Source organism: Dipodomys ordii, unplaced genomic scaffold (assembly GCF_000151885.1).
Source record: "Dipodomys ordii isolate 6190 unplaced genomic scaffold, Dord_2.0 Scaffold56, whole genome shotgun sequence".
Classification (NCBI taxonomy): Eukaryota; Metazoa; Chordata; class Mammalia; order Rodentia; family Heteromyidae; genus Dipodomys; species Dipodomys ordii.
The window spans coordinates 5,920,867-5,935,399 of NW_012267272.1; the positions used below are offsets into that span (position 1 = coordinate 5,920,867).

At 46.7% G+C, this 14,533-nt stretch overlaps 1 protein-coding gene across 1 annotated transcript in view; it reads right to left on the reverse strand.

Moving 5' to 3' along the window:
• Positions 1-14,533, reverse strand: part of Atp6v0a4 (ATPase, H+ transporting, lysosomal V0 subunit a4) — a 59,518-nt gene that overhangs the window by 2,502 nt on the left and 42,483 nt on the right. The window contains exons 14-20 of the mRNA XM_013021553.1: positions 14,437-14,453; positions 12,300-12,393; positions 9,904-10,022; positions 8,706-8,922; positions 7,441-7,542; positions 2,406-2,525; positions 358-475 (exon numbers count right to left, since the gene is read on the reverse strand). Of these exons, the coding sequence (XP_012877007.1) occupies positions 358-475; positions 2,406-2,525; positions 7,441-7,542; positions 8,706-8,922; positions 9,904-10,022; positions 12,300-12,393; positions 14,437-14,453 (787 nt within the window). The remainder of the gene's footprint in view (positions 1-357; positions 476-2,405; positions 2,526-7,440; positions 7,543-8,705; positions 8,923-9,903; positions 10,023-12,299; positions 12,394-14,436; positions 14,454-14,533) is intronic.

Below are 14,533 nucleotides of genomic sequence, written 5' to 3' on the forward strand. Positions count from 1 at the left end.
AAGAAAGAAAGAAAGAAAGAAAGAAAGAAAGAAAGAAAGAAAGAAAGAAAGAAAGAAAGAAAGAAAGAAAGAAAGAAAGAAAGAAAGAAAGAAAGATGGGGGGGAGAGAGAGAGAGAGAGGGATGGAGGGAGGGAGGGAGGGACGAACGGACGAAGGGAAGGAGGGAGGAAGGAACTCAAAAACCCATATAAAACTACACTAAATCACTTAAGGATACATATGTGCACAGTAAAACGATGTTAAAACAACCTTTCTTCTGGAAAACCTGCTACGAATAACTCAAGAGAAGGCACTTGGGCTACTAGTCCATCCGCTCGGCCCACCAGGGAGGAGGTGACAAGCTGGTGCTCACTCACGCGCATGCGCCAAGCTCAGGGCCCAGAGCCGGAGGTAGGAGGCCGTGTTGGAAATGCAGCCCAGGCAGTACTCGATGGTGTGGATGGCCTGATGGACAAAGACGTCCCCAAAGTTGAACTGGAAGAGAGAATGTTCTAGTTCTGTCATTAAGTACTGTCTTTTTGTCATGAGATCATTTAAAAATCGGTGTTTTCCTTTTTGTCCCTAAGGAACATAGAACACGTATTCATGGGGTAAAACCTAGTTTTCTTGTTTTAAGAACATGAGACACTTGTACATATTCACGGAGTACAGTGTGATACTGCTATACATATAGACACAATGGACACTGATTCAACCAGGATCCAACCTGACCACACCAGAGAGTCCAACCACATGATCACACGGCTGGGGCTGACCTCCAGGCATGGGGGAGCTGGGGGAGCTGCCTGTTGCCAATCGTGTCCATATCATGGAACCCCAGGAATACCTGGGGCAGGGGGGTGCCTACAGCACCCTTGGTGCCAGGACTATAACCTGTCTCTAAGGACACGGAGCTGCACCTATGAAACTCTTCCACCCCTAGATCTCACCCCGTGCGTCTCTGCCTAGTTCTTAATTGTGTCCTTTTGCTACAACAAAAAGGCAGCACCTTCCTAAGGTCATAAGTTGTTCCAGGAACCACTGACGAGGCTGAGGGTTTCCCCCGATGTGTGGACAGCTGGTCTGAAGTGATGGCGGCTCTGGAAACCCCCCTCCCACTCAGACTTGCAGCTGATATGGGGGCAGATCTGTCAGCCTGGAGAACTATGCTCTTGACCTTGGATTGCCTAAGTTTGGATACAGAAGGGGAAGAAGAAGAGGAGGAAGAGGGTGAGGAAGAGGAAAGAGACAGGCATTCGGAAGGAGGCAGAGTCAAGCCTACGCTTGCGGGTGGATGGAGAGTAAAGTTGCTCAAACATGGAGAGCCAGTTGGCGTGAAGGTGCAGGTGGGGTCGGCCCGAGCATATCCAGGGCATGAGGACACGCAAGGCAGTCATGCCAGACAGGCTAGAACTTGAGTCCAAAGGTAAGTGGGTTGGCTTCGAAAATACCCCAGCAGGTGTGGCAGACAGAGCTGGCAGTATCAGTAGCCACCAGCAGGGAGTAGAGGGTTTATTCTCTGTACTTGGAATCTTGGGCAATTAATTAGGTTAATTTGATTTACCTATCTACTAGTTTAAATGAAAACAAAAATCTTGTTAATGAATCCCATGAATGGTGCCATTTGTAGCGTCTCTGATGGCCACAGAAAGCAGATCTCTTATCGAACACCAGCAGGGAGCTCGAGGCAAACGAGCCAGGCAGGGCAGTGGCGACTTCAGGCATGGTGAGAACACAGCCAGCTGTTCCATCACGTGAGAAGCAAAGAACCAAACCAAGACGGGGGCGGAGCAGAGCTGAGGCAGAAGAACAAGCAGGCCATGGCAACCCATTGACTTCCAGACTTCAGCTAGATAAGGGCTGTGCTGCCACCGAGGGCCACTGCTGAGATGGAGCTGACCATACAGCTGACTCTAGAACCTTCTGTGCTACTACACCTGTAGTTGATACTCAACCATACCTACCTGAGTATCTAGCCAAAACATTAAAATGCTCCCAGATTGGTTGGTATGGAGCAGCTTTGATCCTGGTAGATTTGCCACTGTGCTGGGGTCTCCCCAAACTCCCAGAAGTCAGGGCTATAGGGCAGAGGCCAGCGGGGTCCCCAGACTCTCCCCAGTCCACTGAAGGCAGGCCAGTGATTACACTCCAATGACCATTAAGACTAGATCCTGGGCTCAGTGGTAGAGTGCTTGCCTCGCATGCATGAGGCCCTGGGTTCAATTCCTCCCTCAGCACCACATAAGCAGAAAAGGCCAGAAGTGGCACTGTGGCTCAAGTAGAAGAGCACTAGTCTTGAGCTGAAGAGTTGAGGGACAATGCCCAGGCCCAGAGTTCAAGCCCCACAACTGACCAAAAAAAAAAAGACTAGATCCTACTTCTAAAACCTTTGCCAGTCTTCCTTGGGTGCTCTAGTCCCCCATACCTCTTCTTCATGGTCATCCTGGGCACCATGGGCTGCTGCAGAAGGCTTCTGAGCAGACGGGCTGGCATGGCCACCCTCCATGTCATCTGTGGCATTTGAGTGGAGTGTGAAGGACTGCAGCTGTCAGGAAGCAAAGGAAGAGAGGGCCAAAGTCACCTTTAGAACTACACCAGTACTGCGTCCACTGGGATGATCATGTGGTTCTTGTCCTTGCTCATGCTGATGTGTTGAATTACACTCATTGACTTGAGTGTATTGAACCAGCTTTGCATTCCTGGAATGAATCCCATTTGATCATAGTGTTACAATTTTTTTTTTGGTTAGTTGCTGAATTTTATTGAGAAGTTTTTCATTGATGTTCATCAAAGAGATGGGTCTAGAGTTCTCTTTCTTTGATGAGACCCTATCTGGCTTGGGGAAGAAGGTTATGCTGGCTTCATCAAATGAGTTTGGTAATGATCTTTCCCTGTCTATTTTATTGAAGAGTTTAAGGAGTTTTGGAGTGAGTTCTCCTTACCCTGGACATGATTAATTAAACTGGACTCTAAACATTCACACAGTGAGACCAAAGGAGAATATTCTTAGGAGAGTATCACAAGTGCTCAATAGCTATGTGCATACAATCATATAAAATGATGCTTATCAACATAAACTCCAAGAAATGGAAACAAGAGGTATTTTTATTGTATTGTTTGTGGTTCTTTTTTCTTTCTTTCTTTTTTCTTTGCTTTTTTCCCCTTTTATCACTTTTTTTTAAATTTTCTGTCTTGTATATAAGTTTATCTGATTGGGGAGGGGAAGGGAAGCACAGAAATGGTGGGACAAAGGATGAACCAACTCAGCAGTGATACTCACTAGACGTTATGTTGAAATGAACTATACAACTTGGTGGGGAGGGAGAAGGGAGGGGAAGTCTGGGAGAAAATGAGCAAGAGAATGCTACTGTTAAAAAAGAAATGTATTCACTACCTGACTTGTGTAACTGTAACCCCTCTGTACATCACCTTTACAATAAAAATAAAATAAGAGTACTATGTCAAATGAAAGTTCTCCTTCAGTGTCAGCTATAAGCCAGGCATGGTGTTACAAGCCTGTAATCCCAGCACTTGGGAAGCCGTGGCAGGGAGACAGCTGAGTTCAAGGTTAGCCTAGGCTACAAAGTAAGACACTATCTCTAAAAACTTAAAAGGTTAACTAGGTATTTGGTCCTGGTCTAAACTTATCTCACTGAGTCTTCAAAACAACTATTTTATATACGTAGACTTATCAGCCTATTTTATAGAAAATTAAACTAGCACAGAAAAGTTTCAAATTGTGTCCAGTGCCACAGGCTGGCAAAGCCAGTGAGAGTCAGGACCCAAATACAGGTAGTCCAACTGCAGACAGAGCACGCACTTTTATCCCATTGCACTGGAGAAACTTGCAATGATGCCTTTTTTACAGAAAGGCAATACACGCATCGAAGAGCCCTGTTGTTAAAAGAAACTCATCCTGCAGATTGGGCACTGATGGTTCATACCTGTAATCCTAGCTGCTTGGGAGGCTGAAATCTGAGGATTGTGGTTTGAAGCCAGCCTGGGCTAGTAAATCTGCGACTCTTACCTCCAATTAACCACCAAAAAGCTAGAGATGGAGCTGTGGCTCAACTGGTAGAGTGCCAGCTTTGAGGACAAAAAAAAAATCCTAAGAGACAATGGGCCAGGCCCTGTGTCAAGCTCTAATAGTGAAACAGAGAGGGGGGGAGAAGGAGGAGAAGGAGAAGGAGAAGAGGAGGAGGAGGAGGAGGAGAAGAGGAAGAGGAGGAGGAGGAGGAGGGAAGAGGAGGAGGCTGATGAGGAGGAGGTAGTGGTGGAGGAGGAGGAAAAGAATGAAAGAAAAGAAGGAAGGAAGGAAGGAAGGAAGGAAAAAGGGAAGGGGAGGAAGAAGGGAAGGGGAGGAAGGGAGGGAGGAAGGGAGGAAGGAAGGAAGGAAGGAAGGAAGGGAGGGAGGAAGGAAGGAAGGAGAAGGGAGGGAGGAAAGGAAGAAGGGAGGGAAGGAGGGAGGGAGGGAGGGAGAGAGAGAGAGGAAGAAAGAAAAGAGAGAAAGAAAGAAAAAAAGAAAACACACCCTGTCAAAATTTTACTGGGCAAAATTACCAAGATTAATAACTTTCCCAACACAGATAATCTCTTGAAAATAAAAGCATCATAGTATAGAACAGCTTAGGGGGGAAAAAGCACAAGAACACTAGACAGCTATTGTTCTGTTCAGCCTGGTTACACACTAAGGTTTGAGTGTAACACCAATTAATTTTCCACTGTCTGAAATGCTTAGAATCAGACATATTTTGATTTCCCCTGTTTTTTTTTTTGTTTTTTTTTTTTGTTTTTGTCGGTCGTGGGGCTTGAACTCTGGGCCTGGGCGCTGTCCCTCAGCTCTTCAGCTCAAGGCGAGCACTCTACCACTGGAGCCACAGCGCCACTTCCAGCTTTTTTTAACCCAGGGTCTCATGCATGCACGGCAAGCACTCTACCACTGAGCCACCTTCCCAGCCCTTATGTTTATTATCTTTAATGCTAGGTGTATGCTTATTTCCCATTCTAGAAAACAAATGAAATGAGGTAGTAAAATTCTTTTTTTTTTTTTTTCGTCGGTCGTGGGACTTGAACTCTGGCCCTGGGCACTGTCCCTCAGCTCTTCAGCTCAAGGCGAGCGCTCTACCACTTGAGCTACAGCGCCACTTCCGGTTTTCTGGTGGTTTATTGGAGATAGGAGTCTCATGGTCTCTCCTGCCCGGGCTGGCTTTGAACTGCCATCCTCAGATCTCAGCCTCCTGAGTAGCTAGGATTACAGGCGTGAGCCACCAGCGCCCGGCTGATTTCCCCTGTTTTTGATTTTGGAATCTTTGCACAATTATGTGCAAATATTATCTACTTGTGTGCATGTATGTTATACCAAACACGTGTGCTGTGAAGGGAAATTAACCATAGGTTTGGTCCACCTGCATTTTAACTGTGAGCAGACGCACAAGGCCAGGTGTGGACTTTTCCACTCATGGCGTCCTGTTGTAGCTCAAAATGGTTCTGAGACGGGGCTGGGAAGTTGGCTCAGCGGTAGAGTGCTTGCCTTGCATGCATGAGGCCCTGGGTTCGATTCCTTAGCACTACATAAGCAAAAAGAAAAAAGCCAGAAGTGGCGCTGTGGCTCAAGTGGTAGAGCGCTAGCCTTGAGCTGAAGAGCTGAGGGACAGCGCCAGGCCCAGAGTTCAGGCCCCACAACCGGACCCAAAAAGAAAAAGAAAAAAAAATGGTTCTGAGACATCTAGATTTTGGATTTTCAGTTCAGCACTGCTTAAGTTTCATTCCTTTCGAGTCTTTGCGAGTGGCTTTAAATGTCCCACATCCCTCCAGACTCATTTCCTGGCAGATGCTCTCCCACTCGAGTCCTGCCCCCGGCTTTACGTTTCTGTCTTTGGCGGATCTGCTTTCATAGCTGCAGGGCTCTGAGCAAATTCCCTTGCCAGATGTTTAAACATTTACCAGTTAAAAATCAAGCCAACAAACTCTTAAATAAAATATGCTCTCAAGAAGGTGGAAGGTCAGTTGAGACTTTGATTTCTTTTCAGGAGAGGTGTGTGGATATGAGTGGTGCACAGTGTTGTTGTTGTTTTTAATTTGAGTGTCTATTGTGTGGTGCTGAGGATTAAATGCTGTGAGGACCTTGTGAATAACAGCCGACCATGTTACTGCTGAGTGGCAGCCTCCAACCTGGGACTTTGAACTTGAACCCAGCTTTCCAAGTTCTAATAAGGGGGGGTCTATCTCCCTTCATTGTCTTGGCCTCTCCTCCATTAACTCCACAATCCACAAGTACTTTTTGCCGACCCGGACCCCATCTCCCATAGAAATTACATTTGAGATCAATATTCAACAGAGATTTTAGAAAAGTAGAATTTAATCTGAAAATATTTCTAACCATTTAAGACATTCATGATCTCCATACAGTCCATTTAATCCTTCTCACTAATGGAAGCGAGCAGGGGGAATATAAAGTCAGGGGGGGGGCTCAAATGTCCAGGGAAGGGCTAATCTCCCTAAATCCTATTTACTGTAGGCCATTATTAAATGCTTCAGCACTTCCAAGTAAATCTGAGCTTCCCAGCAGTATAACAAAAGGGAAAAAAATGGCTCAAACAAATATTTAGCAACAGGAGGAAAATCACCTATAAATAAAGAGCTGACTTATTTCAAGTGTTTACTTCTCTGGTTCTACAATGCAATCTACAATGTAATGTAATGAAATCTCACAACTCTAGGACACTGCTCAAAAAACGACTTTTACTATTCATTAAAGAAGTAAAACTAGATTAAAATACTCCTATGTTCAACCAATAACACAATCAAGTTTAGACTCTTGGAAATCATAAACTACCATGAGACAGCAGCCACACATCCTAAGCAGAGCCTTTAGGAGCAAGATCTAATGTGTTAGAGCCAGGCACTAGTGGCTCACACCTGTAATCCTAGCTATTCAGGAGGCTGAGATCTTAGGACCATGGTTGGAAGCTGGGTTGGGCAGGACAGTCCAGGAGATCCTTATCTCCAATTAACCATTATAAAATTGGAAGTAGAGCTGTGGCTCAAGAGGTAGAGATAAGGGACAATGCCCAGGTCCTGAGTTCAAGCCCAGTGCTAGCATGCACACACACACATGCACACACGCACGTGTGCACACACACACGCACATGTGCACACACACATACACACAATTTAATGTGTTAGAGAAGATTATTATGCTGGAAATTAGCTGGGCACATGGCTCCTTCCTGTAATGAATCCTATTCAGGAAGCAGCAGGAGCCAGCCCAAGCAGAAAAGTCCTCAAGACCCTATCTCCAAAATGCCGGCCTGCAGGTAGGGTTTGAGTGGTACAGTACCAGCCCTAAGCAAAAAAGCCAAACAACAGCTCCTGAGCCTTGAGCTCAAGCTCCAGCACCAACACCCACAAAAAAAAGAGGACCCAGACCCCGCAGTGGGCACACCCAAGCCTGGACTTACCTGAGACCTCCGGTGCCTGGCTCTGAGCACGAAGGGCTTGATGAGCAGCATCCAGGGCACGGCAAGCAAGGCCATCACCACAAAGAAGGTCTGGACTTCTTGCTGCAAGACCAACAAAATCATCATAATGAAGCCCACAGAAGCGCTGCGCAGGGAACACGGGACACATGGGTGATCTCAGCAGCACCGACTCCCAGCACACATTCCCAGAGGTGGGGCAAGAGGACGGGCTCAGCCGGGCTCAGCCTGCGATGCCCGCCAGCCACCGGCGACAGCTGTGACTTTACGGCCTATCTCCAGGTAACCCCTCACCGCTCATGTGCTCCCGAGCCTAATCTTGGAACAAGAAGTGTGGGTGCCACGTGTAGCGATCAGCTTGATGCTTCCCGGCCCTCAAGCCCACTCCCCGAAATCACCTGTGATATGGGACGCACAAAAGCCAGAGCATGTGACTCACTCAGCACACCATTCTGTGGCAATCTATCTTGGGTCCATTTGTACTTCATCAATGATTTTTATTTTATTTTATGCCAGTACTGGGCCTTGAACTTGGGACCTTGTGCTCTCTCTTAGCATTTTCACTCAAGACTACCAAAGTGATTACTCACTGAGTTCTTCTTATATCCAGTGGGGGGAGGGGGGAGGAATTTATAGTTTTGCAAAAGAAAATACTGCTGGCCCTCTATCGTTTATAGGAGGAGCCCCTAAGTCTGATTCTGTAGGAGAGACTGAGTTTCTTTTTTTGTTTTTCTTTTTTTGGTCCAAACCAAAACTTGAACTCAGTACCTGATTGCTGTTGCTCATTGGCTAGTGCTCTACCAGCTGAGCCATGCCTTCAGCTCCAAGACTGGTTTTCTAGAAACTTACAACCAGTATAAAACAGAGATGCTTCTGATCTTCTTCCTATTCAATTTTCTTTCTTATGAACCTCAACTAATGTCTGCGTTTTTTTTTTAATAAACTGGGGTGTGTGTGTGTGTGTGTGTGTGTGTGTGTGTGTGTGTGTGTGTGTGTGTGTGTGTGTACTGGTGCTTAAACTCAGGGTCTTGCAATCTCTTGGCTTCTCCACTCACGGCTGGTGTTCTACCACTTGAGCCACACCTCCACTCTGGCTTTTTGCTGGTTAAGAATCTCAAGAATTTTTCTGCCCCGGATGGCTTACAGTCATGTGCCTCAGGTCTCAGCAGCGTGAGCAGCGAGGATTACAGATGTGAGACATTCGAAGCATTCAGCTTAAATGCAGCTTTTCTAACAAGCAGCTATACCTGATGGCTATACAGGGGTGCGTTGGAGGGGTCGTCATAGTCAAACAGAAACATGTTGATGAAGTGGATGAGGATGCTGGGGGCATACTGGGACACGTGGGCATCGTACTGGCACCATTTGAAAATGATCATGAACACCAGGTATCCGAACAGGCTCAGGATAAAAATCATCTCCGGGATGAACTGCAGAAGGATGTTCATTATTTTCCTGAAGAATCTGGAGACAGAGACACAGAAGACAGACCATGAAAGGCACATTACTACTGAAATACTCTTCCCCAAGCACAGAATGTTCCATGCCTTTTTCTGAGCGCTCCCCTAGCAAACAGAGCCATGTACGCATAGCACAGAAAAGACAGGAAATACTGGGAAGTGTTTTTGATACAAAACATTCAGAGAAAGCCAAGTACCAGTGGCTCATGCCTATAATCTTACCTAGTTGTAAGCCAAGATGTAAGGATCGCAGTTTAAAACCAACTTGAGCAGAAAAGTCCAGGAGGCTCTTATCTCCGGTTAACCAGCAAAAAGCTGGAAGCAGAGGGATGGCTCAAGGGGTAGAGCATCCGTCTTGAGCAAAAAAAAAAAAAAAAAAGCCAAAGGAGCTGGACACTAGTGGCTCACATCTATAATCCTAGCTACTCAGGAGGCTGAGGGTGTGGTTCAAAGCCAGCCGGGGCAGGAAAGTCCATGAGACTCATCTCCAATAAACTACTCAGAAAAGGCCAGAAGTGGTGCCATGGCTCAAGTAGTAGAGCACTAACCATGAGCAAAAAGGAGCCCAGAGACAGCGCCCAGGTGCATTTTAAGCCCCAGGATTGGGGCTTAGAATTTTTAAAAGCCAAGAGAGAGCATGAACCCTGAGCTCAAGCCCCAGAACTGGTACACAAAAAAAGAGGAAGACGAGGAGGCAGAGGAAGAAAGAAGAAAAGAAAACAGAGGAAGAGGTGGAGGAGGAGATGGAGAAGCAGAGACAGCGGGAGGGCATGGAATACAGGGTCGCACACCGGCCAGAAGTTCCACAAGTCCTCCCTGGATCACTGCTTGAACAAAGCTCCCACCTTGCAGGTGTTTCCAATGATTTTTGACAGACTGCGTAGAAGAAAGAGTCCCTGTTTCCAGCCAGGCCGGCAACACAGGGCAGCACAGAGAAACAGCGCACTGGTGACTCTGCCCTAGACAGGTAACTCCAGACACTCACATGTGATTGAAGAGGCTGAGAACAACGCCAAAGATCATCTGCACAATCCCAAGGATAACCGACATCTTCATTTTGTAAGAGTTCAAAAAGGTGAGTTTGTTTGAAGCCAGGTTCCAAATCTGGATAAAGAAACAAGACAGGAATAGGTGAATGCCTGGCGTCGGTGGCTCACGCCTGCAATCCCAGCTACCGAGGAGCTGAGATCTGAGGATCGAGATTCAAAGCTGGCCAGCACAGACAAATCTGAGAGCCTCTTAGCTCCAATTAACTAGCAAAAGGCTGAAAGTGGCAGGGCACCAGCCCTGAGTAAGAGATCGAGGCCCTGAGTTCGAGAGTGAGTACCTAACACACTCTCTCTCTCTCTCCTCTCTCTCTATCCAGATTTTCTTAGCAAGTATGTATTACTTTAAGAACCTTAAATTTATTTCCTTCCTTCCTTTCTTCTTTCTTTTCTCTTACCCTCCCTCCCCCTCTCCTTCTGGAAATTCTTTATTTCAACATCTCATCATCTCCTTCAGCCTAACTTTTTTCCTTCCTTTTCTAACTTGTTAGCAGAAGACAAAATTTCATGTAAAGAAGAAATCTGGACCACTGACTATATTATTTTTTTTTTGGGGGGGGGGGTCCGGTCGTGGGGCTGAACTCTGGGCCTGGGTGCTCTTCAGCTCAAGGCTAGCGCTCTACCACTTGAGCCACAGCGCCACTTCCGGCTTTTTTTTTCTTTTTGCTTATGTAGTGCTGAGGAATCGAACCCAGGGCCTCAGGCATGCAAGGCAAGCGCTCTACCACTAAGCCACCTTCCCAGCCCTGGACCATTGACTTTAAAATGTACATTTCTACATGCTGCTCTGCCTGAGGGCAGCAGACAGTTTGCTGATGCCTTAAATGTGGGCTGGGAAAAGACAGGAAGCCACATGGTCTCTCCACACCAACTCGCTACTTAGAGATCATCACATGGTTCTGTCCAAAGATAAGGCTTTCCAGTCTACAAATATAACCACATGCATTTGGGTCTAACCCTTCACACTTACAAACCAGATTGCAAGGATTTGACCTGGTTCATAAACTGTAGAATACCTGACACATGCTAATGATTCACACCTGTAATCCTCGCAACTGAGGAGACTAAGAAAACTAAGCTCAGATCCAGGTTCAAAGACAACCTGGGCAGGAAAGCTCATGAGACTCCTATCTCCAATTAACCAGCAAAAAGCTGGCTCAATTGGTAGAACACCATCCTTGAACAGAAAAAGTTAAGGGACAGAACTGAGATCTCCACTTCCAGCCCACAAAGAGAAGCTGTAAATGAAAACATGAACGTCAAGCATCTGCCAGGTTCAAGTCTAGCCTGTTCATATTCATTTGGAGCACAAGGCTGCCCCCTGGTGGCAGTCTGTGCTGGGCCATCATGAGCTTGGCTTATCATAAGCTTGGGCATGTGTATCTGGAATCTCCTTTGTTCTTGTTCATCCCACATCTAGTTGACTAGGATACAACAAGCAAATAAATAAAACGAATTGGATATCTTCTTTTAAAATGTGTGTTGAGGCAGTTAAAACAAAAGTAAAAGCAAAGCTACTCAGGAGGCTGAGATCTGAGGATCATGGTTCAAAGCCAGTCAGGGCAGGAAAGTCCATGAGCCTCTTATCTCCAATTAACCTCCAGAAAACAGGGAGTGGCGCTGTGGCTCAAGTGGTAGAGCGCTAGCCTTGAGCTGAAGAGCTAAGGGACAGCTCCCAGGCCCAGAGTTCAGGCCCCACGGCCGACAAAAAAAAAGTAAGCAAATCTGTAGTTTACTACAAAAAATAGAAAATGCTGCCAGGCACTGGTGGCTCATGTCTATATAATTCTATTCAGAAGGCTAAGATCTGAGGATCTTAGTTCAAAACCAGCTAAGGAAGGAAGGTATGAGCCTCTTATTTCAATTAACCACCAGAAAGCCAGAAGTAGAGGTGTGGCTCGAGTGACAGAGCACCAGCCTTAGGTTAAAAAGCCAAATGAGAATATGAGGCCTTGAGTTCAAGCCCCAGTACCCACACTAGATGATAGATAGATAAAAGGGAGAAATGCTCCCTCCTGAGAGAAAACAACAAAGGAAAGGGCCTGATTGATGCTAAATAAGGTATCTACTAAATATACTTCCTACCAAACCAAGGGCTTTTCAGAATCATTCACCTAACTCCGAGTGGAATGGCAGAAGGATGCCGAGAGCGGTGGGGCTGAGAGCGATCACAAGGAGGGTTTGTACTGGAATCCAGCGCCATGTTTCATAAAAAACCTCTGGCTCATGTTCATCCATCTGATCCCAAGATTTGTGGGGTTGATGCATTCCAGTCCTTCTTCCTCCTCTATTCAGAGAGCTTCTCTACAACATTCTACACAGAAGACATTCTTACCGGATCAATCCCAAATGGGTATGGATTTCCAGAATACACTCCAGGGATGGTTGGGTTCAGCTGTAAGTAGCTATTTGCTTCCAGTACATGAGTACTGCAGGGAGAGGGAAAAATAAAACAAAACAAAATGAATTGATGACCCATCGGATGAGGAAGGAATAATCTAATGCCATCAGTCCAGATCTTGTAGAACAACCAAAGCCCAGGGTGTTGCTTTATATCACCAAACCCTTAAAATCCCAACCCCTATGCTAAAGGAGCCCCAATCTTTTCTCTGTTCTGCTCATCCTCCATTTATGTTTCCTGAACATTTTGGCAAACAGGTGAAACTTTTGAATTTCCTTACATGAAATTATTGGATCACCTGGGTATTAGTGGCTCACATCTGTCATTCCAGCTGCTCAGGGACCTGAGATCTGAGGATCACAATTTGAAGCCAGCTGAGGCAGGAAAGTTTGAAATGGAGTTGTGGCTCAGGTAGTAGAGCACCAGCCTTAAGTGAAAAAACTAGGGACAGTGCCCAGGCCCTGAGTTCAAGTCCCAGTACTGGTACAAAAAAAAAGTTCGATTCTCCTGGGCTTATGGAAGACCATACGGGAGACCATACATTTGTTTCTGCTCCTCTCCTTTGCTCTGTTCCTCCCAGCTCCCATGTTCACAGAAGTTCCAGAACATGACAGAGAAATCTTATACTGACTCTAAGAAGATGGACAGCCGGGCACTGGTGGCTCAGACCTGTAATCCTAGCCACTCAGGAGGCTGAGATCTGAGGATCATGGTTCAAAGCCAGCCTGGGCAGGAGAGTCTGTAAGACTCTTATCTCAAAACAACCAGAAAACTGGAAGTGGCACTGTGGCTCAAGTGGTACAACACTGGCCTTGAGCAGCGCCCAGGCCCAGAGTTCAAGCCTCAGGACCAACAAAGAAAAAAGAAAGATGGGCAAACATTACCTTTGATGTGTAGGTTCCCAAATTCAGCCCTGAAACTACTTCTGCTCAGGCACATGACACAAAGAGTCCTAACCATCACAGGCAGGCGACACCTCTGTCCCTGGCACTTTCCTACTGTCCAGCACTGCAGGACCTGCTCTTTCCCAATTCACCACACGGACCTTTCCCTCCAGCTCAAGACATCCTGTCTCCCTACAAACACCCCGTTCTGAAGCGCTGTGCACCCACTCTGATGAGCAAATGCTCATCTGACAGACTTCTGGGACACACAGGGGAAGGTGGGGTTGGCATCACTTCCAGTCTCTCTTTCGCATGGCCCCCATTCCTCCCGGCCTGCCCCCCTCATTCTATCAGCCACGAGGTCAATCCAGGGAGCTGATGCTACAATCCATCGACTTCTTGATTTTAATGCTGCAGCTAAGCTGCCCCGAGCGGCCCAAATCCACACCATATCTACAATGCCTGCCGTTCTTTTCTTTTCTTTTCTTTTCCCCCCTCTCTGTCTCTCTCTGTGTCTCTGTCTATCTGTCTCTGTCTGTCTCTCTCTCTCTCTCTCTCTCTCTGCTGGTTCTGGGGCTTGAACTCAGGGCCTGGGCTTTGTCCCTGAGCCTCTCTATGCTCAAAGCTAACGCTCTACCATTTGAGCCAAAGCACCACTTCTGGATTTTTCTGAATAGTTTATTGGAGATAAGAGTCCTACTCAGACTGGTTTCAAACCATGATCCTCAGATCTCAGCCTCTTACTTGCTAGGTCACAGGCCTGAGCCCCCAGCTGGTGGCTCTTTTTTTTTTTTTAATGATGCCAATCCTGGAGCTTGAACTCAGGGTCTTGTACACTCATTTGGCTTTTTCACTCAAGGCTAGCGCTCTACCACTGAGCCACCCTCCCAGCCCCGCTCTACCACTTTAAGCCACAGCACCACTTCTGGTTTTCTGGTGGATAAAAGTCTCACAGACTTTCCTGCCAGGCTGGCTCTGAACCATGATCTTCAGATCTCAGCCTCCCGAGTAGCTAGGATTACAGGTGTAAGCCACCTATACCTGGCTCATGCACTGAAATCTTAAAAGTGATCTCCATGTCTTACAATGACCAACACAAATCGTTTGCTCAGTAAAGGCAATTCCATGAGGAGTTGGTGGCATGGATGTTGGTAGAGCACTAGCCAATGAGCAAAAGCATCGGGTACCGAGTGTGAGTCCCAGTCTTAGAGAAGATGGAAGTGGAGGAGGAAGAGGAAAGAGAGAGGAGGGGAGAAGAGGGGAGGGGAGGAGAGGGGAGATGAG